General features: G+C 40.1%; 4 protein-coding genes across 5 annotated transcripts; 2 read left to right on the top strand and 2 right to left on the bottom strand.

The window, feature by feature from the left end:
• The first annotated feature begins 325 nt into the window (after positions 1–325).
• On the top strand, positions 326–13,601 carry LOC134744373 (uncharacterized). Of its 2 annotated transcripts, none has more exons than XM_063678154.1 (5): positions 326–703; positions 1,295–2,718; positions 8,510–8,714; positions 11,780–11,955; positions 12,605–13,601. In XM_063678154.1, exons 1-5 carry the CDS (start codon positions 562–564, stop codon positions 13,484–13,486), a joined length of 2,829 nt encoding a protein of 942 aa, XP_063534224.1. In that variant the 5' UTR covers positions 326–561; the 3' UTR covers positions 13,487–13,601. The 2 variants fall into 2 exon arrangements, with proteins under 2 accessions (XP_063534224.1, XP_063534223.1); XM_063678153.1 differs by lacking the exons at positions 326–703; positions 1,295–2,718 and adding exons at positions 4,936–5,092; positions 6,196–7,628.
• A 95-nt stretch (positions 13,602–13,696) lies between these two features.
• LOC134744372 (uncharacterized) lies at positions 13,697–18,205 on the bottom strand. Its single transcript, XM_063678152.1, has 5 exons — positions 18,032–18,205; positions 15,857–17,298; positions 15,451–15,655; positions 15,131–15,306; positions 13,697–14,597 (listed from the first exon to the last, which is right to left on the bottom strand). Exons 1-5 carry the CDS (start codon positions 18,156–18,158, stop codon positions 13,845–13,847), a joined length of 2,703 nt encoding a protein of 900 aa, XP_063534222.1. The 5' UTR covers positions 18,159–18,205; the 3' UTR covers positions 13,697–13,844.
• Positions 18,206–19,106: 901 nt separating this feature from the next.
• Positions 19,107–20,490, bottom strand: LOC134744371 (uncharacterized). The gene is made up of 3 exons (XM_063678151.1): positions 20,326–20,490; positions 19,980–20,253; positions 19,107–19,388 (listed from the first exon to the last, which is right to left on the bottom strand). The coding sequence occupies exons 1-3, from the start codon at positions 20,385–20,387 to the stop codon at positions 19,185–19,187; spliced, it is 540 nt and encodes a 179-aa protein (XP_063534221.1). The 5' UTR covers positions 20,388–20,490; the 3' UTR covers positions 19,107–19,184.
• Positions 20,491–20,710: 220 nt separating this feature from the next.
• LOC134744370 (uncharacterized) lies at positions 20,711–26,655 on the top strand. The gene is made up of 10 exons (XM_063678150.1): positions 20,711–20,807; positions 21,119–21,211; positions 21,571–21,682; positions 21,833–22,501; positions 22,585–22,797; positions 23,258–23,410; positions 23,828–24,008; positions 24,833–25,034; positions 25,227–25,437; positions 26,290–26,655. Exons 1-10 carry the CDS (start codon positions 20,731–20,733, stop codon positions 26,389–26,391), a joined length of 2,013 nt encoding a protein of 670 aa, XP_063534220.1. The 5' UTR covers positions 20,711–20,730; the 3' UTR covers positions 26,392–26,655.
• Positions 26,656–26,997: the final 342 nt, after the last annotated feature.

The following is a 26,997-nucleotide window of genomic DNA, read 5'->3' as shown; positions in this document are numbered from 1 at the left end:
CTCTGCCATTTAACCCTTTAAATGAAGTGTTTTAAAAATAGCAAAATAAAGACTTGGCTTAAAGGACTCGCATCCAGGCCATAAATGTTTAAAAAAAAAAAAAAAAAAAATGTCATTTTGTTTGGCTTAAAGGACTCGCATCCATGCCATAAATGCAATAATAATGCAATATGCAGTATGCAATAATAATGCAATATTGCAATATGCATATTTTTTATTAAGTTGCCTAATTTGACTGTTTGTGCTTTACTGTAGTTTTGATAAATTTATAAAGACACTTAACTCCTGCTCATAAAGATTAAATTTGAATTTTCACCTAAAATGAAGTTCGCAATGTGCATGTGATGTGCCCTATAGTTTTGTATTGATAAAAATAAAATTTAGTTTTTCTTTCCACGTTCTCCACAAAATCCAGCCTTAGTAAAAAAAGATATGACATTGAGATATAGTACGATTACTCGAGAAGGAAACTTTTTTGATTAACTTGTGAGTAAATAAGGAAGTCAAGTTTGCAGAAGTTGTTATCAAAGTGGATGTTGTGTACACACCTGAAATCTGAAAATGGGAAGCCATCCAGAACACGTGGAATCTTCAATAAAATCCAAATTTACAGTACTATTTGTGAAAATAAGTGAACCGAACTATGTTATGGATAACTACTACTCTGATAACTTGATTAATAAGTTAATTGAAACCAGAAAGGGTGAGTTTAATTTTAATAAAATTTATTTACACCTGTATAATAGTCATTTTCAGTGGTGGATCCAAGATAATGGTTTGGGAAGGGCTTGAATTAGAGGGTTAGGTTAGGGGTGCTTGAAACCAATAAGTGTAGATCCTAAAAAAATCCTAGAAGGATTTAGATGGAAGGTGGGGACTTGACCCTTTTAGTCCCCCCTAAATTTGCTACAGGTCATTTAATTTTTATTTTATTATTACTGCCTGTGAACATACTTTGTCAGCTCCCTGTACAATAGTTTTATATTTATAATTTGTGTTGTAATCGTTATGGGCTGTCGCTGCCTTGAAGACCCCTTTAAATTTGTGCCCTGTATTGATTTATTGAGCTGTGCATTCAAGAGTATTTGTATTGATTCTCTGTTCCTTACTGTAATAATTTATTCATTAATGTATAATATTATATACAATACTGGTGCAAGCCAGCTGAACTGTCAAAAAATGTAAAAACAATGAAATAATATTGTGTCAAGCCGTTTCAAATCACTTACCACCATAGAAAATGCGAGTTTAGTGTTATATTACAATTAGTTTTTCATAAGTTTTTTTTTTACAGATAACAACTATATATGTGTACTTTCACTTCAACTGGGTGAACCAATACAGAATTTGGAAAGGTATCATATCTCGGTGCAAGTATTCCTCATCAGATTGCTGGGCTGTGTATGCAGCAAAGAATTGTTCTTTGCCAAATTAATACATCACATCAATGATACGCTAAGGAAAGGATACACTAATCTTGGGTCCCCTACCATGAACCCGAGCCTCAGTGTTGCATATTTAGAAGTTGCCCTATCCCTCGTAGAGCACCACACCAGCCTCTACTGGCTGCTAGACAGCGGCATGTGGAAAGAAATCCTTCGTGCCAACGAATCCAAAACAGTATTTGTAACAAGGCAGAAATATAAGTTTGTATCCAGACTAGTTTGGAGATTAAATGGATTGGAAGATGAAGCTAATTTAAAACAAGTGCTGAGTTTTATACTGAAACCCCTGATTGAGACGGAAATTGTGGTAACAGAGTCTATAACTAGTGACGAGGAGGAGTTATCCGCCAAGCAGTTTGAACCAATGCTTCACATGCTCAACTCTATCATGAGTGACTACAAGGAGCTCTCCAGATCATCTCTTGTCATTAATATGCTCCTGACACACTTCAAAGTGGTCAATCAAACATATGTATTGCTGGACAGATACCGCAAAGGCAGCTTGACTTCACCGTGCGCTAAATTAATCTTCCGTTTGATCCTGGCTAAAATTTTCAACACCAAACCAATGACCGACAACTCTATTCACACTGCTGAAGACTTTATTGAAACTAGTGCAGCCCATTTCAATACTGTAAATTTGTTCCTACAAAGGCGGAATGCTATGGCCGTTTTAGACTATTGCTATTCTTGCAATGAAATTTGGAATGCAACATGGGACAAGAAAATACCTAGAATAAGCACATTAAATGGTAAAAAGGTGGATTTGCAGAACAAAATGTTGTTCTTATGTCTTGTGCCTGCTATTTCCTATATTACAAGACATATGCCGGAAAATGCTTTTCAAATGGAGGGTAACATTCAGGACTATACGATGAAGCTTATTAATGCAAGTTGTGAGCACACCGCCAAGACTGCTTGGGCTCTGTCACGTCTTATCTTGGAGCTGGACACAGAAACCATCGTCCTGCAGAGTGTTAAGAGGCTGGCTAGTTTGAACAACTCTATGAACAACGAACAGGCTAACTTAATGTTCCAAGGTTTATTCTACGTACTCAAGCAGTTCGATCCCATGTTGGAAGACCATCACAAGAAGTGTCCGGAGGAGATGTTCCAGGAAGACCAGGAGAACCTGTTCCTGTACACATATGCTCTAGAAGCTATCTTACTCCTGGTGAAGAACTATGATATAAATTGGCAGGAGAGCTTGGAAATTATTTGTTTGTACAATGTGGTCTTCAATATACTGCAGAAAACAAATTTATCTAGTAAGGTAAGTCTGCATGTGATATACAGTACAATCGAATAACCATCCTAACATTAGAAAAAAGTCACCCAAAACATCCATAGGACATGTTTTGTACAAGTTGATTCACAAAAGCTAGCAGGCATGGAACAAACAAAGCTTTCATTGTTGGTGAATGTGATAACATAATTAGATATTTTCATTAACTCATTCATTATATTAGTATCAGCTCTTGTGAATCGAGCTGTACCTATTTAGCAACTATTATACAAAATATATGAAACCAGCTTCTGCCCACAACTTTTTTTGCATGGAATAATGATGATGATGATGCATAAAAATTTAGCATGAAGAGGTAACAGACAGAGCTAATTTCGCATTTTTAATATTGATATTATAAGTATTATTATATTAATAGGGAGGGATTGGTAATGGAGCAAGCCAAAAATTAGGAATCTTTTTATCATAGGACTGATACAGCTCTTGATTCTGAGTAGGAATAACAAAAAAAGTACAAGGAAGGTTTTTTGGACAGTCCATGTTATTTTTATTAATCAGCATCCCCTGGGTATGACTTGCATGAATCATTTTGTATACTGTATGTCTACAGTAAGTACACAATTTGTGCGAGTTTTTAGGTTAAACCAAAATAGTATTTAAAAATACTGCAAAGTGGAGCCGACTATATTGTCTAAGCAATAAGGTTCAAATTACAAAACAGTCAACCGCTCAGTACTATCGTTATCTCAGGTAACTGCTACGTCAGCAATGCGGGTGTTTCTACAGTTCTACACAAGCACTTCGCGTTCATAAATAGGGGGTTCTTGCTGCCGCCCTACCCACCCTATAAAACTAAAAACCAGGGACGCCGTAGAGCTGTGTCGCACCCGCTGTCACTGACGACGTCGTACCACAATGTTCTCACAGATGGCGTTAGCTCGTTCCGAATGCCAGTTCCTATAAATACTACCAAAGAGGATATAATAAGATAGAGCGGTAATCTTCTTTTCTTCCTTGCTCCATTCCGGTAAAATTTATACATAAAATCTCAAGGTGTTCCATTTTGAAACAATTTCACTTCCATTCCAAGAAATTATTTTCATTTTGTACGAAGTGCATGGTGGAGGAAGTACAACAGACAGCAACGGACAGCGCGGGAAAAATATGAACTTTAATGGGACGATATCTTCATACTTTTCAACAGATATTAGTTGTCGGATAACTAATGTGTCCAGTAGCCACCAGGGCGGCGCCACAGTCACGCATGAAAAGACGATCGGGGACACGTCCAAGGGCTTGGTAATTCTGCGTATGGATAAAAAAAGCTTTAGTGTGATATCGGGAGGCATTGACTGATATAACAGACCACGCGCCTAAACTCGATCACGAATCGCGAATTAACCTATTGAATCCCGACTCCAGACGGATATTGGATATCTCACATCACCAACATCATGAAATATTACAGATGTGAAAATTGCGGAAAGTTTCCAAAATGTTGAAAATGATGTAAGAAATTTTAGGAAAATATCACAAGAAATAAAGAAGTATCCATTTTGGAAATGGAAAACTTCGTTCCTCACACAAAATTATGAGAAGTTCCGAAATTTGAGCATGTGGAAATTTTGCAATTTCGGAAACTTTTACATCATACCAAATTATCATCTAGAAATTCTAGGATGGCTGTATCTAGGTTCTGGATTCTAGAGGAACGACCGATAAAATGAGATGCAAGATTTTTATCATCATTACCTCTCATTCTAACAGACCTTGCATGATAATACCTAATCAAGGGGAATTGATAACTACTTATTATGTTAGCAAGCGACACACCCAACCGCGTACGCGCTTCGAGTTTGATCACTAAAAACATCTCTGTGATTGTCACTCCATCGCATCCAGGCCATAATTGTTTAAAAAAAAATTGTCACTCCATCTCAGAGTTGGTGAATAAATTGAGATCTTACGTGATTGTGATAAAGTTCACATTTCAAATTTGCTACTATAAACATGAAGTTTGTGTGACCTTTAAACTTGAACGTGCTTGAACTTAGTTGTTGTGATTTGTGATCTAAGTTGGACGTAGTAGGGTAGGTAAACTTAGTACTACCAACCTAGTACTAAACTTAGGAATATTGTCAGTGTCTTGGTACGAATACCAAAATTAATACAATAATTAATTTTGTGTGACTTTTATTGGAAGTTTTAATTATACAGAAGATAATTCAGGAATAAATAAAGAATATACCTTACGTGACTATGGGCAATCTATCAAAATCTGTGGAAAGTGTAATTAAAATGAAGTTTAAATCATTATTCGAAAAAATAAATGAACCAAATTATGTGATAGATAACTTCTACTCCGATAATTTAATTAATAATCTGTTGGAGAATAAACCAGGTAAATATTTTATTTATTTTAAGTTTTTCTCTCGTATCACTCATTTCACAACCTTTTTTGTTTCGAGCAGTAGTAAAAAAAAAAACCTGCCAAGTGCGAGTCGTACTAGCTCACGAAGGGGTTCCGTACCAGCAAAAAGCGGCAAAAAAATCACGTTTGTGGAATGGGAGCCCCACTTAAATGTTTATTTTATTCTGATTTAGTATTAGTTGTTATAGCGGCAACAGAAATACATCATGTGTGAAAGTTTGAACTGTGTAGCTATCTAGCTATCACGGTTCATGAGATACAGCCTGGTGACAGATAGACAGACGGACAGTGGAGTCCGGTTTTTACCATTTGGGTACGGAACCCTGAAAATTGTGCACCCTTTTCGAAAAAAAAACGGAATATCGATCCATGCCCCATTTTGGCCTTTTGCTACGCTATGGTCGTGCTAGTTGCGACCTCCTGTCCTGTTCTCTATTTTTTGATTTCCAAAATTATCATTATAAACTGAAATAGATATCATACAATTCATACACTAAAGAAAAACCGGCCAAGTGCGAGTCGGACTCGCGCACCGAGGGTTCCGTGCTTTTTAGTATTTGTTGTTATAGCGGCAACAGAATACATCATCTGTGAAAATTTCAACTGTGTAGCTATCATGGTTCATGAGATACAGAATGGTGACAGACAGACAGACGGACAGCGGAGTCTTAGTAATAGGGTCCCGTTTTTACCCTTTGGGTACGGAACCCTAAAAAGTGACCAAGTCCACCGTGGCCGGGTGATCTAGTGGTCAGGACGTTAGCCGCGTAAACTGAGGACGCGGGTTCGATTCCCGCCTCGGCCACCGGTGGACTTGGTCACTCTTTCTTTAATGTATAATATCTATTTCAGTTTATAATTTATATTAAGTAGTGTGACTACTTAAAAAAAAAACAAATCAAAAAATATTTCATAAAATAATTTGATTTGTTCCCTAGTTGGAAAATTTTCATTATTTAAAAAAAAGACATTACCTACTCTGCTATGGAGGAATGACATCACATTTGTTAATTACTGAAATCATTAACTAATGAGTAGCGATTAATTGTTTAACACGGCTGTTTCCTTTCCAGAACTCAATGTTACTTGTACTGTAAGAATCCTACTCGAGGCACCCGTACGAAACCTGGAACGGTACCACGTCTCGGTGCGGGTGTTCCTCGTCAGACTCCTGGCTTTGGTCGTCAGGGAAGAAGTATGTTTCGCGAAAGTTATACATAACATTAACGACCCCTTAGCCAAAGCTTATCAAGCCCTTGAATCTCCCACAATGACACCAAGCCTTCGTGTGGCCTACCTAGAAGTCGCACTTGCTATTATAGAGCACAATACCGGCTTCTATTGGTTCCTTGAGGGTGGCATGTGGAAAGAAATCCTTAGCATTAACGACCAGTCCAATACAGTATTCGTCACAAGACTGAAGTACAAGTTGGTGTCCAAACTTGTTTGGAGATTGAACGCCTTGGAAGACGACGATAACGTCAGGCAGGTGCTGAATTTTATCTTGAAACCCTTGGTCGAAACAGAAATCGAGGTAACTGAGTCTATGAAACCTGACGAGGAGGACGAAGCGTCCAAGTGGCTCGAACCGATGCTCCTCATGCTGGTATCCATAACTAACGAGCATAGCGAGCTCACCAAGTCATCCCTGGTCATAAATGCACTGCTGAACCACTTCAAACTGGCTAACCACCTGTGCGTGCTTTTAGATAGATTCCGAAAAAACAGCCTGACCTCACTCCTAGCCAAACTAATTTTCCGCATATGCCTCGCTAAAACTTTACATAACAAGCCGTTGACTGACGACACGGTATACCGAAGTGAAGATTTCGTGGAAACCACGGCATCATATTTCAATACCATACATTACTTTACAATCAGACGTAACGCTATGATGGTGCTCGACTTTTGCTATTCGTGCAATGAATATTGGAATGGATTGTGGCGCGACAGGAAGCCAGAAACGACCATAATGGACGGTAAGAAGGAGAACTTGCAGAACAAGGCGTTGTTTATGTGCCTCGTGCCGCCGATCTGCTATGTGACTAGGCATTGGCCGAAGATGGTGCGTCAAGGCGAGGGGTGTATCCAGGATTATATAATGAAGCTTATAAATGCAAGTTGCGAGCACACTGCTAAGGCAGCTACCCTGCTATCCGATCTTATCTTGGAGTCCGACACAGAAGCTATAGCTCTGAAGACTGTCAAGCGACTGTCTAGTTTAAATAACTCCATGAACAATGAGCAGGCTAATCTAATTTTCCAAGGGCTCTTTTACGTACTCAAACATTTAGACCCTGACCCGGAACACTTTGAATACCGGTTACCGTCTTCGGAGGCCAAATTACAAGATGACCAGGAAAACATGCTCGTATACTCGTATGTCATAGAAGCTATCCTATATTTGATAAAAGAATATCATATAAACTGGCACGAGAGCTTGGAAGTCATTTGTTTGTACACTGTCGTATTCCGTATAATGTCGAGACCGAATTTACCCTGTAAGGTAAGGAAAAGGCACATCAGATCGTAATAAATTCAGTAGGTCATACTTGCACTCGATGCATGAAGCTGCTAGTAAAGCTACTTGCACCGGTCACTTGGTAGGCGCAAGTAATTAGTTCGAGTGGTCGAAGGTGTGATACAGTGCAAGAAGCTTGCGCATGCCGAAGTGCAGACGCACTTGCATGCAAGTCGCTGGACTATTTAATACCGTTTTTTACACAATACATATATCTGCGCCTGTTGTGTCTCAATATGCGCAAGCTACTTGCACCCTACGCAAGTCGATCGGCTAACTATCATCCTGTGATCACGGTAGTTTAACTGCAATATCTACTTAGTAGGAATATGATAATAATGATGATGATAAATTAGTTATTTCATCTGCTTGTTTCAACAAGTAATGCTAGAATTAAACTATTAGTATATTGGTATTATGTAAATTGATGAATAGGTCATGCTAGTAGGACAAACTTCTCGTGCTAGTAAATAGTTGTGCCCAGGTTTAGTTACTGATCCGTAGAGGAAGGAGAGTGTACCTAACTCTTACATCTCTACTAAACTAATATTGTAATTATCATTACACGCAGACGAAGTCGCGGATTCTATAACCTGTGGTCGCGGGCAGAAGCTAGATACTTATATTTGTACGGCACACTTGCGACCTTGCGAGTACGTACCTTTTGCCTCACTCTGGGTCGGTTGCACTCAACCGTCTGTCATCGTTAAAGCGTTCGCTAAATTTAATTGTATAGCAAGTTCCATAGTTGCTGAGTGCATGACGTTGATCAGTCCGCTAAATGTGGTTGGTGCAACTAGCCCTCACCCTGCATTTTTTTACCTGGACGCAAAATATGCCACTACATATCCCCAATCTGTGTACAGTTCATCGTAACGGCCCTAAACGTAATAACGGTGACAGTGTGCAAGTTCCTGCCCCCCAACCTGTCACTACTAATGGAGTCGAAGCCCGGCTCAGCCATGCACGACCTCGGGCGTCTGATCTACATGAAAATGCACGACTTGCACTGGGAGGTGCGAGATTCGGCGCTCGAACTACTACTTGTGGTCACCGAGATCTCTTACGTCAGTGAGTACCTACACCTACTACATCCGTGCACGACCTCGGGCGACTCATCTACATAATAATTCACGACTTGCACTGGGAGGTGCGAGATTCGGCGCTCGAACTACTACTTGTGGTCACCGAGATTTCTTACGTCAGTGAGTACCTACACCTACTACATCCGTGCACGACCTCGGGCGACTCATCTACATAATAATTCACGACTTGCACTGGGAGGTGCGAGATTCGGCGCTCGAACTACTACTTGTGGTCACCAAGATCTCTTACGTCAGTGAGTACCTACACCTACTACATCCGTGCACGACCTCGGGCGACTCATCTACATAATAATTCACGACTTGCACTGGGAGGTGCGAGATTCGGCGCTCGAACTACTACTTGTGGTCACCGAGATCTCTTACGTCAGTGAGTACCTACACCTACTAAATCCGTGCACGACCTCGGGCGACTCATCTACATGATAATGCACGACTTGTACTGGGAGGTGCGCGCTCGAACTACTTGTGTGAACCAAGATCTCTTACGCCAGTGAGTATACAGCTGCGACCTCGGCTCATACACAATATCTACATGAAATGCACGACCAGCGCTGCACTATATATGTAGGGTGACCAGATATCCTGATTTTCGGCCATGGAATTTAGCAGATTCGATATGCAGTTTTAAACGTGTTCTGATTTTTTACTCTGAAATCACGAAATACCGAATTTCAGTACCCTTGCCCCGATAAATAGAAATATGGATCTGGTAACCCTATACTATGCCTACTATAGGTGATTTTGTTGTGTCTGACTATATTCTGACAGGTACCCAACCCCGAAACCGCGAAAAAAAATCTGCTGTATAGAAAACATTGACATGTAATTCACCGAAATGTATGAGACGACAGATTTTTTATGTACGACCCACATATTCACCCCCCAGAGTATGGTCAGACATAACAAAATCACCCTGTACAGGTGTACAGTATAGATTCTTGTGAAGTTAAGAATCTCAACCACAAAGATAGTTAGGTACAAAAGTCGTTAAGAATGACCTATTATTTAATTTAGATAAAGTATATTTAAACAAACACAAATACAAACAGTCGTTTCTTTGTTTTACCTTCCGTTAGCACTCTTGATAAAGGTACTGATGTTAAATTAAATAGATCCCTGTGGTAAATATTGTGGACTGACTATTAATTTAACACTTTACCGGGCTAAGGGAGATATATTTCCCACATAATACATTTCAAACTTGTGTTCTATGTTCAATGAGTAAGACTGACATCCGATGTCATTTTTGAACTGTCAGCCTGGTAAAGGGACCGTGCACGACGACAGCGCCGCACAGCGGTTGCAACTACAGTACTAATAGCCCCCGTTTGCCCTGTTTTGACAGAATGGTAACTACGAAACCCTACACTGAGCATGGCCCGACATGCTCTTGGCCGATTTTTTTTAATTACCTTAGAATCCGCTTATAATGACATCGAAGGGAAGTGACAAACACGCCATACTAAGGGGATGTCATACAAAGCATAGTTGTTGATCAACTTTCTATTTTGGTTAATACGTTTTCCCAATTAATCCCAAATTCATTGCCACTGTCAACTGTCACTAAGAATCAAAACTAAAACTACCAATGTGCCACACACGCGTCTAATGCCAGCACCACACTTCGCTGTATTTGGCAAATATTCGTGTTGCATCCCTTTTATTGTATGTCAAAGGAAAGAAATGCAACACGAATATTTGCCAAATAAGGCGAAGTGTGGTGCCAGCATAACTCGTCCAGCGAAGATGTAAGTATAACCGGTCATTATTCCATGAAAATAGGAATTATATGTATAGTAAGCGATATGTCATTATAAGCGAAATCATCTTATCCGACTTTATTACAAAGAAAATAGGAAAACCAAACTTCGCCCTGTAATTACGTCATAATAACCGGTTGGTCAATATAAGCAGTCATAATAAACGGATTCCACTGTACCTATGTCATTGATTCATACGAACCGATAAGATTATAAGTCGAAGATTTATTTTAAATAACCAAACAAACAAAACGTCAACTAACAATTAGGTGGCGGACAATACGGAAGTTGTTTCGTTAATTATAAATCACAAGTAGGTATTAATAAATTTAACTACTCGTTCTAGATACCGCAATCTTAAGTAATGATAAGATAATACTTTTAAATTAGATAAAATGCTGATCTATGTATAAGTGTGTATTTAACATTTAGCGCCTCTTCAAAAATACATTTAGTTTATCAGGCAAAGGCCAATATTTAATAATATTTTTGTGTTAAGATATAAATATTGTGATAGCGTAACTTTAATGTACCTACTGATTTAAGTAAATACATCTTCCTACAATAATGGGTAGGTACAAATACAGATGTGCAAGTTGCGGAAATAGTCCAAAATGTCGGAAAAGTTCTTGAAAATCTCACAGGAAACAAAGGAAACTTTTATTTTGGAAATGGAAAATTTAATCCCATACAAAAATATGAGATGTTTCCAAAAATTTTCCATGTGGAAATTTCGCAATTTTGGAAACTTTCCAACGGAACATCGGTAGGTACAAAACAGCATGGAGATGGGGGACGAGAAAACAATTTTATCTTTATTAGAATAAGGTCATCATGTCATCAATTATATAAATTGTGTTTTTATATCCCTGACACTACAATGACAGTATAATTGGCCAATTTGCCACACATCCTGTTTTTGTACCCATTCTGTACTGAAATAATAGATCGGTTCGACAATCGGGCAATTTGTCTAGGATATAAATGACAAGGTTTAGGATTAAATGGGTCTATTAAATTACAGTCTGTCTGTGTTTGTTAGACTTGAGTTATCAAGTTTTGAAAAATCGTGAGTTTGAATGTTAATTCAAACTTGTTTTTGTGTTTTCTTTACAAGGTATGTTTTGTGCGTGTATTAGTATTGTTAGAATTCGCCCTTAAGTCGTGAAGCACTTAAGTAGCGAGCCTTTCTAAATATTTAGACTCAAAATTGACTCCAACTCACAACAGGCTTACAGTGTTACTACATATAGCCTTCTTACGTTTCCAGAATTCCCGCCATTCCAAAAGCAGATAATCGAGAACGAACTAATCGTAGTGGCCACAGCAGTAGCGCTGAACGACCACGAGTTTTACGTGCGCGCGTCCGCGCTGCGCTGCCTCGGCGCCGCCTGCAAGGTGTCCAACGTGTGGGAGCAGCTCAAGAACAAACACCCTGATATACAGGTACCTACAGACACAAACACGCATAGACCAGCCCGTCGTGTCACAGATAGAGAACAAGCTAATCGCAGTAGCTACAGCAGTAGCGCTGAACGACCACGAGATCTACGTGCGCGCGTCCGCGCTGCGCTGCCTCGGCGCGCCTGCAAGGTGTCCACCGTGTGGGAGCAGCTCAAGAACAAACAACCTCATACAGACAGAGAGCCAGTCGTGGTCCAAATACAGGTTGTAGTAGCTACAGCAGTAGCGCTGAACGACCATGAGTTTTACGTGCAGCTGCCTCACACAAGTCATAGGTGTTCTATTTGCTTTAGGGCTATAAATGCTTACCTAAAAATCCGCATAGTTCTTGCGGTGTGGGGCGTGTGGGCCATCTAACTAACTAAGTACAGTCATCCTGCAATAAAATGGTACTCTTCGAAGGCCGTAAAAACATGTGACACGCTGTGAATGTTATACGCTCTTATGGCTCTACAAATAAGATCGTGTCAGATATTTTTGCGGCCTTTGTTGTGTAATATATTATTGCTGAGTAACTGTACTAGAAAAATAATTGTCTTAAATACGACAGCAAAGAAATCGACAGCATCAATATCGAAAGTCTTTTTTAAAGAGAATGATTTATAAAATATATAAACATTCTTTTTTCTAGGATTCTCTGCTAAACGTTCTCCGCAACAATCAAGAAGGCATAGTACGCAAGGAAGCATGCAACGTCCTCTGCGAGATGTACCTCAACCTGAAGCTGTGTCCCGACTTCAAGCAGGCCCTGTACGAGCAGATGGTCTCCTCCGCCGTCAGCGACTTCCACTGGGAGCTGCAGCTCACCGCCCTCAAGTTCTGGAAGATCGTCATCCAGAACAGCCTCTGCGAGCAGGGCATGCTCGACGGCACCTTCCCACCCGTCACCTTTTCCAAAGAATCCAGAAAAATAGTCACCCTCAACAAGGCAGAAATACAGAGGAGACTCCTAAAAATCTTAGACGAACTCGCCGCAAAAGGATGCCTAACTGTCTTATCCAAACTATTACACGAGGATATCGAAGTCGAAATTATGGACGCCAATTTAGCTATTGCTTTGAACCTTCTGGATATTCTAAAGCGCTACGAGGTACCCGAGTGTGTGAAGCTCGTTGAAGGCGACCCGCAGACCATGCAGGAATACTACACCGAGACCAAAGAAGATGCAATGGAAGAGGAACACGTTGTAATCAAAACGGAAGAGGCTCAGTCGGATAACGTTATCGAGGGCATTATAAACGCTGATGACATGAACCTGCTCGCTCACATATACGAACGGCATATGAAATTACAGAATGACAAACCTGAACTACAGCCCAAACCGATGATCAAGTTATTACGGTATGTGAAGCCTTATTTGTTTGTGAATCATTTGATGAGCAAAGATTTTAAGGCGGTTATAGAGTACAAGAAACAGTGGAGGGATGGGATACGCAGCGTGGAGTCGCTGCTGGACGATGTGTTAGGCATTTACGAGATTGGCAACGATGTCAACAATTTGGATTGCTATTGAGATTACATTTTGTTATCTAAGATTACTTTCAGCGTGTAAGTATGCATTCCGTAAGGAGTGATTGTTATAAATAAAATGTAGGCAGTATATACATTAAAACTTATTTTTATTGTTATTTTGTGTCTTAATGATATATTTCCCTGCATCTATCCGCTTCTTCAAACACACAAGCAATTTCGTATAACATTTTTACATTATTAAGGTCCAGCAAATACGAAATGTGTGTATAATAATATATGAGTATGACACAACCTTAATTCATCATACACCACTAGGTACTTATACCTACTTTATATTAGCTGCAACATATAAATGTAAGGAAGTCCATGCCTACCTTTTCTCTACTTAGAGCTAAACATCATAACGCCACCAATTCATCTATCAAAGTTCCTAAGTCAACCTTCGACGGCCGCCTTGTCGCCGCTTCTCTTACTTTATCTATAAAATCACACGGCTCAATAATCTCTATGGGACTCGTATCGCTTTTAGAACTACCTGTACTTAAACACTCAAAAATTTCGGAAATAATATCAGTATCACTAACCTCCCCCTCTTCAGTGTTCAAACTCCTTGCCTTTTTGGCTTGAACTTCGTCCGTATCAGTGGGAGGAGTAGGACTAATAGCATTTTTCACAACGCTTGAAACACCACTAAATTTATAATGATCTAAAGCTTCTACTAGTCCCCGAGTGATTTCATAAGCCTTCTCCATCACTTCACAATTGCTCGAATTCAGACATTTAACCATTACAGCTAAGCAGCCTGTTTTTGACAGATTATCCATGCCGATTTCTAGTTGTTTATGTATTTCTTTCTCGTTCAAAACTATGATCTTCCTCTTATCCTTGCAAAAGGTGACAGAGGGGAATGTGCCATCGATCATTCCTCTGTCTGTGAATTGTCTCTTCATCAGTTGCTTCCAGAAATTCAGAGCCGCTATCTGAACAGGCCAGTGCGGGTCTTCTGTGGCCGCTCTGGCCATGGTCTTGGAAACGCGGGCTATGAAGGCCTGATTAACCTTGCGGTTGATGTAGACATGCGTCAGCACGTTGGCTGCCTTTTTACGTACTTCCCCATCGGGGTTGTGGCGCAATATGCTCACCAGTTGCTCCTGAAACATTGAAAGTAGATATTAAGATCAGTTCATGGATTCTTGGTTCGATTGTACCTATCTCTTCTCTGTGATTTTTTTGCTGTATGTTATCACGGGTTTTGTTGTATCATAATACCTACTTATCTCTACTATAACTATTAGGTAAACGATAATGTAATTTGTAGGTATTAATGTTACCTACGCATTTTCGGATACAGCCAATTAAGTTGAGGTCAGTTTTAGATCTAAGGCTAGGGCTTCCTGTTAAGAACAATTAGGTTGCTTGCTACGCACGTGCTTACAAAGGTAGGTATTTCCAACAACGGCCTTTCATAGTCGACAGATCGTACCTATTACGCTATCTAATCCACCATAGAACAAATTTAATAGTCGTTAAATTACAAAGGCTCTGGGACAATGATCACTTAATATGGCCGATCTGCATCAATACGGATATTACGGATACGGACTGACGATCTAGGAAGGGTCTCTTGGATTATCGGAGCGATGGATCAATTATTATGCAGTCATGCATAACTGCATAAACTTACATACAGATTCTGGCAGTGGTCGAGCATCTCAGTCCACAGGTCCTCGCAGCTCGCCGCGGCCACGAGGCAGCGCAGCGCCGCGGCCTGAGTGCGCGTGTCCGGGTCATAGATCGCGCAGTGCGCAGCCCCGCACAGGAGCCCGTGCGCAGATATCATGGCGCGCAGCGGCATAAACTCTACATTTAAACATTGTTTTAATACTAAAGCAGCGTTTGTAACTTTAGAAAGCATCATTAACGCGCCCATTAGAATATGGGTAAAAGATCGGCTTGCGATCAACAACCTACTTAAAAACCACTGATAAAACTGTAGGTACTGACTGACATAAGCCACCTCCAAAAAACTTAGAATCAGCTGTAACGCGGCGAGTCGAGCTTCGCTTTCAGGCCGCTGAAGCACGCGCCGCGCCGCGCCCGCCGCTTCGCTCAGCGAGCCGCCGCGCTGCGGCTCAATCAGCAGCGCCAACTCCGGCGACAGCAGCTTGCACACGCACGTCGTCACCAGCTCCAGCACTTGCACCAGCAGCTGGAAACATCACACTTTACAGAAGTCGTCTTTATCAAGAAAAAACCTTCTGCATTAAATAACTAAATATTAGATACGGGAACACTAATCGAGCTAGTCCCATAGTAATTTTGGTAAGTAGTAGAAACCTTAAGTAATTATGTAAGTAGTACCTAAGTGTGGATACCTACCTAAGCTACAAATAGAGTTCTTGACCCTTACCTCGACCGGCAAGATGTTCTGCTTTATCAGATTAATGAGCGCCGCTTGCAGCTCCCCGATTTCCAAGCTCTCGTGCCAGTTGATCTCATGTTCGTCGAGAAGCATAGCGATGGCGTCAAGGATGAGCGCAAGGAAGCGCACGTCGTCGGGCGTGCGCAGCGGGTTGGCCAGCAGCACCAGGTCCGAACCGTCCGACAGCACGAACTCGCTCAGCGTATAAAACATCATCTGAAACACCACGCACGCCTGCTGTCTGCTCAGCAGCCACTTCAACCGTAGGAGCTCCCGTAACGAGTAGGTGCACGCCAAAGTTAAATTGTTACCTGTCGATTCTGTTATTAAATCCCTGAGATCATAACCCGTGTTCACCATGTCGTACGGAATTGTCCTAGCCACGTCGCTGTGGAATATTTCGGTTGCATCCTCCATCTTAAGGTCGCGGACTAACCTTTTGCCATACTTTTGCCTCAGATATATAGGCATTAACATTAGAAGTAGGAAATGATTTTGTAAAATGAACTTCTTGCCAAATTTTTCGAATGCTACCTGCGCCGCGACCCGTTCCACTTTGTGCCAGAAGGCGTGGCACTGGCAGAGGAATTCGAGAACGGCAGCGAAAGACCTCTTCTTGATTAATGTGCACATTATTTTGTTGATGGCCTCGTGGAATTCTTGGTTTACTCGGGTCTCGGAGTCGGGCCGGAGCGACGCGACCTGACGGCTCGCGGCATAGTGGTAGCGCACCGTAGCCTCGGCCAGCAAGCGCGCTAGCTCCGGCTCCCGTGACTTCTCCAGGGCTGTAGTCAGATTACTTTCTATGGAAAACACTTGTGACAGCATTGACACTACATTATTAGGCTCCGCCAAATGCTCCACTTCTCCTAATATGTGCACTAGAGCGTGCAAGGACGCTAATAGAGACTCGGATCGAATCATTTGGTCTTCCGCTTCTGTTGTCGAGCTAGACAAAGAGTATTCCAATAGAGGTTTTACAATGTATTTTAAAACTTCTAATAATGCCTCTTCTTCTTCATATTCATTCAATCTCCATATTAATTTCGCGATAAATTCATACAAGACTGCTGCCGCTTCAGCTGGCGGTCTGTGTTGTGCTAGAGAGGTCAAGACACGCTGGTAGATTGTATTTTCAACGACGTACTTGACCCCCGAGTAATGAGCCACCAACGCCATTGCCTGCTGGGCCGTGGCTAGCCTCAGTTCAGTGGGGGTATCGGCAGCTGCACTCTCTGCATAGCTGCGGTCCACGAGCAACTCAAAGCCCTGCATCTGCACGAATCGGTTAAAGAGCACCTCATTGCTTAGTACGATGGTCACGAGCTTTGAGTAAAATATCTTGACCGATGTGGATGCAAACTCTCTATTTTTTATTGCAAAAACAAGCAAATTTGCGAAGAACGGGGTTTCTAAAATCTTCGCAACGCCTGAAAGAAATCAGGACAATCTATACTAGGTATCCATACTAATATTATAAATGCGAAAGTGTGTCTGTCTGTTACCTCTTCACGCTTAAACCTCTGTACCGATTTAGTTGAAATTTGGTATAGAGATAGTTTGAGTCCCGGGGAAGGACATAAGGTAGTTTTTATCCCAGAAGTCACCCTTTAAGGGAGTGGAAGTTTGTATGGAGAATCGATAAAAAGCAGATTGGATAAAAAATAAGCTACCCAAATTACTAACTCCACGCAGACGAAGTCGCAGGCAAAAGCTAGTAGGTAAATAAACTTATCGTATACTTATATAGTTGACGCTAGGTTAGTTAATATACATCCTTGGTCCGGCCGCCTTGTCGTGATATTATGTTAATGGCATTGATTCGTTTTAATCAAGTTTTACTTTATGATTCTATTGCGGTATAAATAAAATAGGTAGGCAAGTATGTCCTTGGATGTAAATTGTAAATTAATGCTGATAAAAACACGTCATGTTATTTAATTTGTTTCGATTATGTGTTATTTTAGCGCTAAATTGTCCAAACTGAATTCTCGATTCTTTCGAACTGAAGTTAAGAATTTCGAGTCAGAGAGATCATTAACGAAACTTTTAGAATAAACACTCAAGGTACTTGAAGCTCAAGTAGTGAGACATAACATATAAAATATTACTAAGTATTGACTATTAGAGTAGGGTTGGTACGAAGTCTAGTAGTTAACTTACATTTGTCTTGGCGGCCATCCAGGTATTTAAGTAAGTCCTCGGAATGTTTAGCACTTAGTTCGAACTTGTTATGAAAAAGTTTATCAAACAACGCTTTAAACTTTATTTTGTAATCGCTGGACTCCATCGTAGCCCGCGATGAACAGAATCATATCTGAGTTCATAACTTGTTTTGACGCGAACACTGTTTTGGGTAGGGATAGCTGATAGCGCAATCACGATAGGTACCTACCTATACAATTCGTGTGATGCGCGCCTAACCGGCGGCGCCTACGTTGGCCAAATAAAAACTGAAATGCGAACGCCTGGTGAATGACTACAGAAATACAGATAACTGCCATTAACGTGTAGCCGTGGCAGATGTAGCATTATAATCTTAACTAGCTTTTTCCCGCGACTTCGTCTGCGTGGACTTAGTAACCGCAGCTAGAGTAAGAATAGCGCCTGGATAAAGTGTAATAGCAATCATGCAATTTGAGCAATGCTTATGTACACAAATTATCAGGCACTTCATTAATTATTTTAATTCCACCCCGCTTTCGACCCTCTTAAGGGATGATTTTCGGGATAAAAACTATCCTATGTTGTTCTCCGGACTCAAACTATCACTATGCCAAATTGCAACCAAATCAATTCAGCGGTTTAATCGTGAAGAGGTAACACACAGACAGACACACTTTCGCATTTATAATATTAGTATGGATTCAAGCAAGTGGCACTTCACTTTTTATTTGCTAGGTACAAGACTAAAGATGTTGGCGTATCGTGTGCGTAAAGTTTTTGAATAATGGCGGTCAAAAGGGTGATTAATAATATGACAATATATGGTGATGGATTACATAAGAAAATTATAATTACTTGCAAAATCCTACATCTGGGCCAGAAAATTTGTAAAAATGTAGGTCAACTACCTTTAAGAGTTGTGTTAATTTTTTCCTTGTTTTATAGGTAGGTAAGTGTATGGGTAAATTACCAAAACATAATAATGGATTTTTAACACTGGTGGACTTGGTCCACTGCTGTTATGGGAAGGATTATAGGGAATGAATGCAGTTTTCTAAAATACTGACCAACATAACAAAGACTACATTTTTATTTCTTCAAGTATAATATAACATAAATTACCAACTAAGCTTTACATCTAATGGCTAATCTAATCGATTTCTATGATGGCTCCAACTTTGGATAATGCTTCCTTTAGCTTCTCAGCCTCATCTTTGGAAATGTCTGCCTTGACGACAGTGGGGATGCTCTCTACAAACTTCTTGGCCTGAACAAGGTTGAACCCTTCTAGAAGATTCTTTACTTCTTTGATTAGTGCCACTTTTTGTTTCTCGTCAAATTTGATCATTTTTACCTGTAACAAGAAGATTTGATAACTAATGGTAAAGTATTATGTGTTTGTTAGAAAATAAATGCTTGTTGCTCATATAGATTTTCATACATTGACCCACCTGTTGCTATCTCTATGCATGCATGCGCATTATATTGCTGCCCATAATTATATATCAACCATGATGCCGGTTGTGAATATCTTTAGGCGAGCATGACAGCAAATGTAATAATGGGAGTGCAATAGAGATGTCAACAGGCAGGTCAATGTATGAAAATTGATGTGCATAGCGTCTCTTTTTTAGCATAATATGTGCCATTTTCAACCAAAAGGGTACTTATTGTCAGTTGTCAATAAGGCGCTGTTTCCATATAGCTTCAATTCGAAATCAACCTTATCGACAAGCGACAATGTGGTACCTTTTGGTTGAAAACGTCACATATTTTCTGGAAAGTATTTTTAACCGCCACAACCATAGTAACTTTACTATGTTTATTATTAACTGCCACAACCATGTTAATATACTACACATGGATAACTTAAAATATTAAACCTTATGGCGGTTGTTTAGTGGTTGGCGCCAATGAAAAGCATAAATACGAAAAATTAACTTACTGTGAAACTAGATTTGACTGCCTTGGGTGCAGCCTCCTCCTCGTCGGCGGCGGGCGCGGCGACGGCGAACCCTCCGACCGGCATTACGGGCGCGTCCGGCAGGTTCAGCCGCCGCTTCAGCACCTGACTCAGCTCAGACACCTCCAGAAGGTTCAGGGTCGTGATCTCCGCTACTAACTTCTCAATTTTAGGGGATGCCGGCTTGTCTACACCTTCGGGTACTGGAATGGACAGGGGAGCCGCGGCTTGCACTACTTCTTGGTGCAGTACTGACCTACAAAAGAATAGGACTTAGTATGATCTTATGATATCGGGTTAACATAACCTTCAAATAATTCTTAATTACCATCTTGAAAAAGAACGCAGCTGGCGGAAAGGAAGATTTTTAACGATTCTAATACCGTTCATGGTGAAAAGACTATATTCTTATTTATAAAACTTAATAAAATATGCTTTTTTTTAAAGTAATAAAGTAATTCTATTTCCAGGCTCGCGTGACAGTTGACAGCCTTGTAGTGTAAGTAGTGTTCTTTGAATTTTTATTTCAATTCGGTAATCGATTGCAAGAAGAAGGCAGCCAGAATCGATTTATATGGGAGTGTATTATTCACGTTTTTGATCGGAAAAGTATGGCTCTAAAATCATGTTTGACACACTGATTTAACTGCTACTTTTTGAACGAAAAGTTCTGAAGGGAGGCATTTAGTTATCCATGAGATCTCAAATCTTCAAATCAAAACAAGACAAAAATATGGCGGACGATGACGAGATTGACGTTTTGGGAGATTTTTCATTTAATTCTTGTTTAGCACAAAATAATCAAGGAATGTAAGTACTTAATATTTAGCCTGAACTAACATTTACTATGCACCACTCGAAGCCAATATTTCCTTGGAGGATAATCTCTAAATTAATATAATATGGGTTGATGGGTTTGTTGACATCAAATTACGTTTCAAAATATTTTTGTTGTACTTGTTATATAAACTTTTCATCTAATTTCAATAAGAAATAGAGCAACATTTACGTTTTACACCATTAACTTTTGTAACAGACTAAAATGGTTAAAGGTAAATTTCATGATTTGTTTGAGAATGTTTATTCTGCAGATGATATAAATATGATAAAATGTATTTTAGCCCATCTTGCTCAAGCAGGGAGGACACGGTGCACCCACAATGGCTACTAGATTCAACTGTCACCAACTGGTACGACAATGAACGGGAAAAGAGGCAAGTAGCTGTTTGGTTGTATGCTAATGTATGTATGTAAAATAAATAGATAAGTACAGATGTCGTGCATAATTATTTTCCTTCGTATTTTCACGAAAACGTAAGAACGTGTCTTGCTATTTCAGTTAGTCTCGGTACAAAAAGTACTGAGGTTGACTGAAGTAGCATGACAAATACAAACATTTACGAGAAAATATGAAGGAAAACAATTATGCACTACTACTGCAATTGTTAAGCTGTTAGCAAGCCTATGTGAACAAAGGTACTTGCATGTTGCTAATTAATTAATAGGACTTTAAAATATAACTAAATGCTTTCATGAACATAGCAAATGCATAATCATTAGTGTATTGTTTAAGGGCAAAATATGGTCCGTCTAGGAAACTGTCAGGGGACTCCAGGCTAAAACACCAGCGTGTGCGGCATTCGTCATGGAGCCAGGCTGAGAGAGATTTACTTGACAGGGAAATGGTAAAAACATGACATAATAATGTATTTAACTTTAACATTGAATATCTCCAAACTAATTACTATGTACTGATAAAATGTTGAAAATAATACAAGGAAGTAGGTTTTACTGATAAATTGTCTTTACTCAAACTGTATTTTAATTTTGTGCAGGCCAAATATGGAAGGAATTTTCATAAAATATCCCTAACAATAAAAACTAAGTCTGCAGCTGAAATACAAGCATTAATAGAAGCAGAGTATGGTATCAAACTTGAGGACCATTCTGTGGGGCTCGTAAAGAATGAAGATCAGGATGACATCCCGAGTGTAGGGCAGGAGGAGATTGTCACCGATGACTCCACCATCAACAATGTTCTGAGCCTGGTTACCACTGCCTCACCAACTATTACGGTACCTAAAAAGCCGTTCAGGAAAAAAAACAACAATGTAACCAACAAAAGTCTGAAACCTAATGCCTTACTGAAACCTGATCTCATTGTAAATCCATCAGAAATATATTATGAAGATGAACTCATGTTAGGGTCCACAGAGTCTATAGGATCCCTGGATCCAAAGGAAAACCATGCCAAGCTAAAAACTATGGCTAAACAATACAAGGAAAAAGTAAAAACTGTAAAGAAAATTGGTAATCACAGGAGGAAAGTATCCAAAACTTTTGATAAAGGTAGGGCTGGAACAAGCAGTAAAGAGCTCTTGAAGTCTCCGCAGGAGAGGCGGAGAAAGGATTCAGCGGTGTCTGAGGAGAGCATAAAGAGTCCTAAGTTGCAAATTGTCTTGGGCTCGGGACAGGCGTTACATGTTTCAGAAGGGGAGCAAGTGGTAAGTTACTGCTATTGAATGCATGAATGATTATTATTTCTTTAATATTGTATTGTTAATAAAAAATTCTGCTTCACATCTAGATTAAAATAGAGAAAAAGAAGGATTCAGAATCAGACAGTGATATAGAAGTGGACATAGACAGTGATACCGAGAAGCCGGTCAAAAGGGAAAAAATTAAACATGAGTCTGCTGAGAAGGATAGTGGCAGCGTGGCGTCCGAGTTGGAAGCTCCTATAGCAGTGCCATTAAATAAGTTTGGTCTCCCACCCAAGAGACAGAAGAAAATTGTTTTGGTGAGGTCTTATTCTATTTATTTATTTTCTGGTCTTTTAGTAGTCTATAGGCAGTTATGTTATATTTGTAATTTTATAGCTCTTCAACTTAATGTTTATAATAATCAAGTATGTACTACCAGGGCTGTTCACAAGTTTCAAACTATGGGTTTAAGAGTGTTGTGGAGCCATATTGCTTTTACTTCCAACAATCAAACCACTTTTGTTTTGAATTTTGTGTTTATTCAATATTGTGAACATTATAGTATCAGCCTGGAGATTCTAGACTTGAAATTAAAACTTGTCTTTATTACTATCCAACATATGGATGTGTCATCATAATAATAGTTATCATGAAATATTTTGCTTCACTCTCATGTTGAATATATGCCTGTCTCACATTTTTGCTTCGCAGTTGCATTTTGTTTCAAAACACTTATGTTGTACATATGTGTAGTGAATAATGAATGTATTCCTGCAGGACGGCGAAGGCGGCTACACGATCGCGCACACGGCGGCGGGCGACGTGCTGCAGCGCCGCGAGGAGCCCCGCCAGGAGCCCCGCCGCCCGCCCGCGTCGCGGCCCAGACCCGAGCGGCTCATCCCCTGCCGCGTCTATAACGCCGAGCGACCCGTGAGTCTTTACACCGGACGGTATATCGCTAAAACAATGGGAGGTGGAAAAATTATGTTCCGGCAACATAAATAAAAAAAAGACTGGATCACATACCGCCAACTTGATGGGAGCCAGATGGGGCACTCTAAAGGAGATAGACAGTAAATCGGCCTGTAATCGGACAGTAAAATGTGGAAGTAAACTGGAGAGGTGTATGCCCAACACTGGAAGCTAAAGAAAAAGAGTTGAAGTTTGCCCAATTGTCACACTTTTAATTTGATAGGTTTGATTTGTGTCGTTTCTAAGTATGTGACAATGGTAGTTGTTTAGCCATATTACAAAATAGGTACTTATGGATTTAATTTATGATTTTAATTCAAAACAAAATTAAAACATTCCTAATTTTTTTATTAAAAACTTGATCTGTTTTAACAGGCGCCATATTCAGTCGTCCTGTCCGTATCCGCCCTGCTGCTGATGGACGCGCACGCGCACGGCTCCTGCGCCGAGGTGATGGGGCTGCTGGGCGGGCGCCTGCGTAACGACGAGCTCGAGCTGCGCGCCTACCGCGCCGCCGCCGCCGCCGCCGGCACCACGCACTGCGACATGGACCCCGGTGAGCCATGACTCATGACTCATATAATACTAATTACTATTTTGGTTTTTATAAGTTATGTTATTAAGTGATTGCATTTTTATAAGGTCTTGGCGTATTGAGTAACATTAGGTGGAAGCACGTTGCTGTGTGCAATTGCACACTTTTATAAATACCTATAGATAACTTAGCCCAGTCGGTAAGGACCCTGCCAAGTTACGAAACTAGAGGTCAGGGGTTCAATTCTCGGGAAGGGCATTTATTTGTACGTTTTAGATGTTTTCTATGTATATAATTATCTTGTCGCCTAATACCCATATTAGTTTGGGGCTAGGTTGATCTGTGTAAGATTGTCCCTAAATTTTTTTTTTAAATGAAGTAAAATAGTAACACATTGGTATCCTAGAGACGGTAAAAGGAATAGAGGAAGGCAGTACAAGGGGTGGGAAGACGAACTCAAACTGACAGCTGGTCCAAACTGGAGAAGAGTAGCGAATGATAGAAAGCAATGGAAGGAGCTAGAGGAGGCCTTTGCCAGGAGGCACACCAAACTTAGAAACATATTGCTACTTATTTTTATACTTGTTGCTATTGATGGGAACCTATAATTGGCTTTTTGTTATTTACTTATATAACTATTGTATAATTGATAGCTGTTGGTTCTCCGAAAAATAAATAAATAAATAAATATTATATCAAAAATAGAAAAAAAGTATCAAAAATATATATGATAAGGAAAAACTAAGCAAAAACTACCAAAGAAAGGAAGAAAAATCTGAGTTCAGGATAAAGGGCTTATATAGATAGATAGGTTAATTTAGAAATGTGTCGTTTGTTGTGTGCAGTATCTCAAGCGGCGGCGAGCGCGAGCCTGCACTCGGCCGGGCTGGCGGTGGCGGGCTGGCACCACTCGCACCCGCGCTTCCCGCCGACGCCGTCGACGCTGGACCTGCGCTCGCAGGCCGCGCTGCAGGCCGCCTGCGAGCCCGTCGCGGCGCTCGTCACGTCGCAGCACTGGCCGGCCGGTCGCACCGCCTCTCAATATAAGTGGGTACATTTATGACTGAGCTTCCCGCCGGCCTAGACCGCAAGGGACCTGTTAAAGATAAATCTTCGACCTATACGTTTTTCAACCGTCTCAACCAAAGAGCGGTATCACGTCTAGTATTATTCGTGTTAAATTCTTTATTCCGATCGACTTATCAGTATACTTATAATTTAATTATAATTATCTCCCAGATGCTTCCGAGTGGAACACCCCGAGGCGGACGAAACCGAGCCGCAAGGCTTCCAGCTCCGCGTGCGGCTGCAGCCCGACGTCACCGAGGCCTCCGCGCCCGCCCTGCTGCGGGACATGCGCGACCTGCTGCTGGACCAGGCGCCCGACCCGCACCGGGTGCAGATGGACCGGGACGTGTGTCCGCAGGCCAACCTCACCTACTTAGAGAAGGTAACTCACCAGACATAATAGGCTTGATGACAAATTTTTATTAATGGTAATAATGGTATCAATCGATCAGGTTTGTTTTTGGGATCAAATGTCTATATGGAACCCATTGCATTAATGATTAAAGCAATAAAAAAGTCAGAAATGATAGTCAAAGTCCGCCAGTCATACTTCACTCGCGAAACGCTCCTAACAAAACGATAAGTAAACGTGACGTCAAGGTCACTGAGAGCCCATCTTGAATGTATGGAAAATAAGTAAAATTGCGATTTAGTCGGTGAAATATTGCGTTTATGCATATAGTTGCCATACAATCTTTTTTTGGATAAAATTCAAGGAATCGAATGGTATTTTTACTTTATTCATTTTTGGAACTTAAAAAAAAAAACTTTAAATTTTGAAACTTAGATCCTGTATTTTTTTATCATTTCCATATATTATTTTAATATCCACATTATTGTGATAAATTGCTCATTTGCTATCTATTTTACTAGATTTTGTTATAAAATTCAACATGTGTCATCATCCCTAGTGTAGTTGACTAATAGCACTGTAATACTTATGTAGTCAATTTGTTTCCAATGCTTATTTTTATGGACAGTTATACTTTTTACATAATTTTGTCAATAAAACATTATATTATCTAATATATTATTAATATTTTTGCACTTTGTAATTTTTCCTCAGTCACCCGTTGACCACGAACGCTGTAAAGGGTTCGAAACGTCGGGATGTATTATAAATTCAATATACGCGATATAATCCATTTTCATAGTTTTATTTCATTATATTATCTTATAAAGTTTATAATTAAGATTTACGTTCAGTTGAGGTAAAGTATGTGGTCGTTTTCAGTGCGTGTCGAGCATGTCGCACCACCTGCGCGCGGCGGGCTACGCGGAGCAGACGCGCGTGTTCGCGCTGCTGACCGAGGGGCTGCGGGACATCTTCCGGTAGCCGGGAGCCTCACTACATAAACACATTGCTACATCGAATAGGGCATTTGAATGTATTTAAAATAAATTATTTTATACCTTGCATTAAAGCACCACAAGATTAATAGAAAAACGTAGACAGCAGTTATTTTTAGACACAATTTATATTTATTTTCTATTTAAAAAAGAAACTGATCTTACACTAGTACTAGCACCCACCCACTTTTGTTTTTATTTACTGACAATTTAGTTTGACCAACTATAGGTACACATATTACTCCAACGAGATAATTTTGACTAATGGTAACTTTGAGATTTCGTTTGTATAGTAAGCAAAACTTGTCAGTAAAAAAACCGGCAAATTTAAAAAATTTAGGCGCGAAGGGTTATCGTCCCATAGAAAATTTGAATTTGGCGTCTTTTTCTACTGACAAAATTTGCTTGACCAACTATATATGCTTGATGATTAATGAGCATCACAATTATAACATGTGATTTATTATTTCTAATTCCACAATAATAGTTATTTGTTATACAAGGGTGCAAAGTTGTATTTTACCCGCGAGTGTGGAATTGATACACGAGCAAGCGAAAGGATTCTATAGTTGATCCACGAGCGTAGCGAGTG

The sequence above is a fragment of the Cydia strobilella genome, chromosome 9, assembly GCF_947568885.1.
Source record: "Cydia strobilella chromosome 9, ilCydStro3.1, whole genome shotgun sequence".
NCBI classification, from domain to species: Eukaryota; Metazoa; Arthropoda; class Insecta; order Lepidoptera; family Tortricidae; genus Cydia; species Cydia strobilella.
This window is presented reverse-complemented; position numbering and strand designations above follow the sequence as displayed.

What these genes read in the sequence shown, in the direction of transcription:
- LOC134744373 (XM_063678153.1), top strand. Translation starts at nt 4,951, where the DNA reads ATGGGCAATCTATCAAAATCTGTGGAAAGTGTAATTAAAATGAAGTTT. An exon ending in TCTGTTGGAGAATAAACCAG is followed by an intron (nt 5,093 to 6,195) that starts GTAAATATTTTA and finishes TTTCCTTTCCAG; the next exon opens with AACTCAATGTTACTTGTACT. An exon ending in GACCGAATTTACCCTGTAAG is followed by an intron (nt 7,629 to 8,509) that starts GTAAGGAAAAGG and finishes ATCTGTGTACAG; the next exon opens with TTCATCGTAACGGCCCTAAA.
- LOC134744372 (XM_063678152.1), bottom strand. Translation starts at nt 18,158, where the DNA reads ATGGAGTCCAGCGATTACAAAATAAAGTTTAAAGCGTTGTTTGATAAA. An exon ending in TTTGGAGGTGGCTTATGTCA is followed by an intron (nt 15,307 to 15,450) that starts GTCAGTACCTAC and finishes GTTTAAATGTAG; the next exon opens with AGTTTATGCCGCTGCGCGCC. An exon ending in ACCACTGCCAGAATCTGTAT is followed by an intron (nt 14,598 to 15,130) that starts GTAAGTTTATGC and finishes TCAATGTTTCAG; the next exon opens with GAGCAACTGGTGAGCATATT.
- LOC134744371 (XM_063678151.1), bottom strand. Translation starts at nt 20,387, where the DNA reads ATGAACGGTATTAGAATCGTTAAAAATCTTCCTTTCCGCCAGCTGCGT. An exon ending in CTGCGTTCTTTTTCAAGATG is followed by an intron (nt 20,254 to 20,325) that starts GTAATTAAGAAT and finishes ATTCTTTTGTAG; the next exon opens with GTCAGTACTGCACCAAGAAG. An exon ending in CAGTCAAATCTAGTTTCACA is followed by an intron (nt 19,389 to 19,979) that starts GTAAGTTAATTT and finishes TTCTTGTTACAG; the next exon opens with GTAAAAATGATCAAATTTGA.
- LOC134744370 (XM_063678150.1), top strand. Translation starts at nt 20,731, where the DNA reads ATGGCGGACGATGACGAGATTGACGTTTTGGGAGATTTTTCATTTAAT. An exon ending in TTTCAGAAGGGGAGCAAGTG is followed by an intron (nt 22,502 to 22,584) that starts GTAAGTTACTGC and finishes CTTCACATCTAG; the next exon opens with ATTAAAATAGAGAAAAAGAA. An exon ending in ACCTCACCTACTTAGAGAAG is followed by an intron (nt 25,438 to 26,289) that starts GTAACTCACCAG and finishes GGTCGTTTTCAG; the next exon opens with TGCGTGTCGAGCATGTCGCA.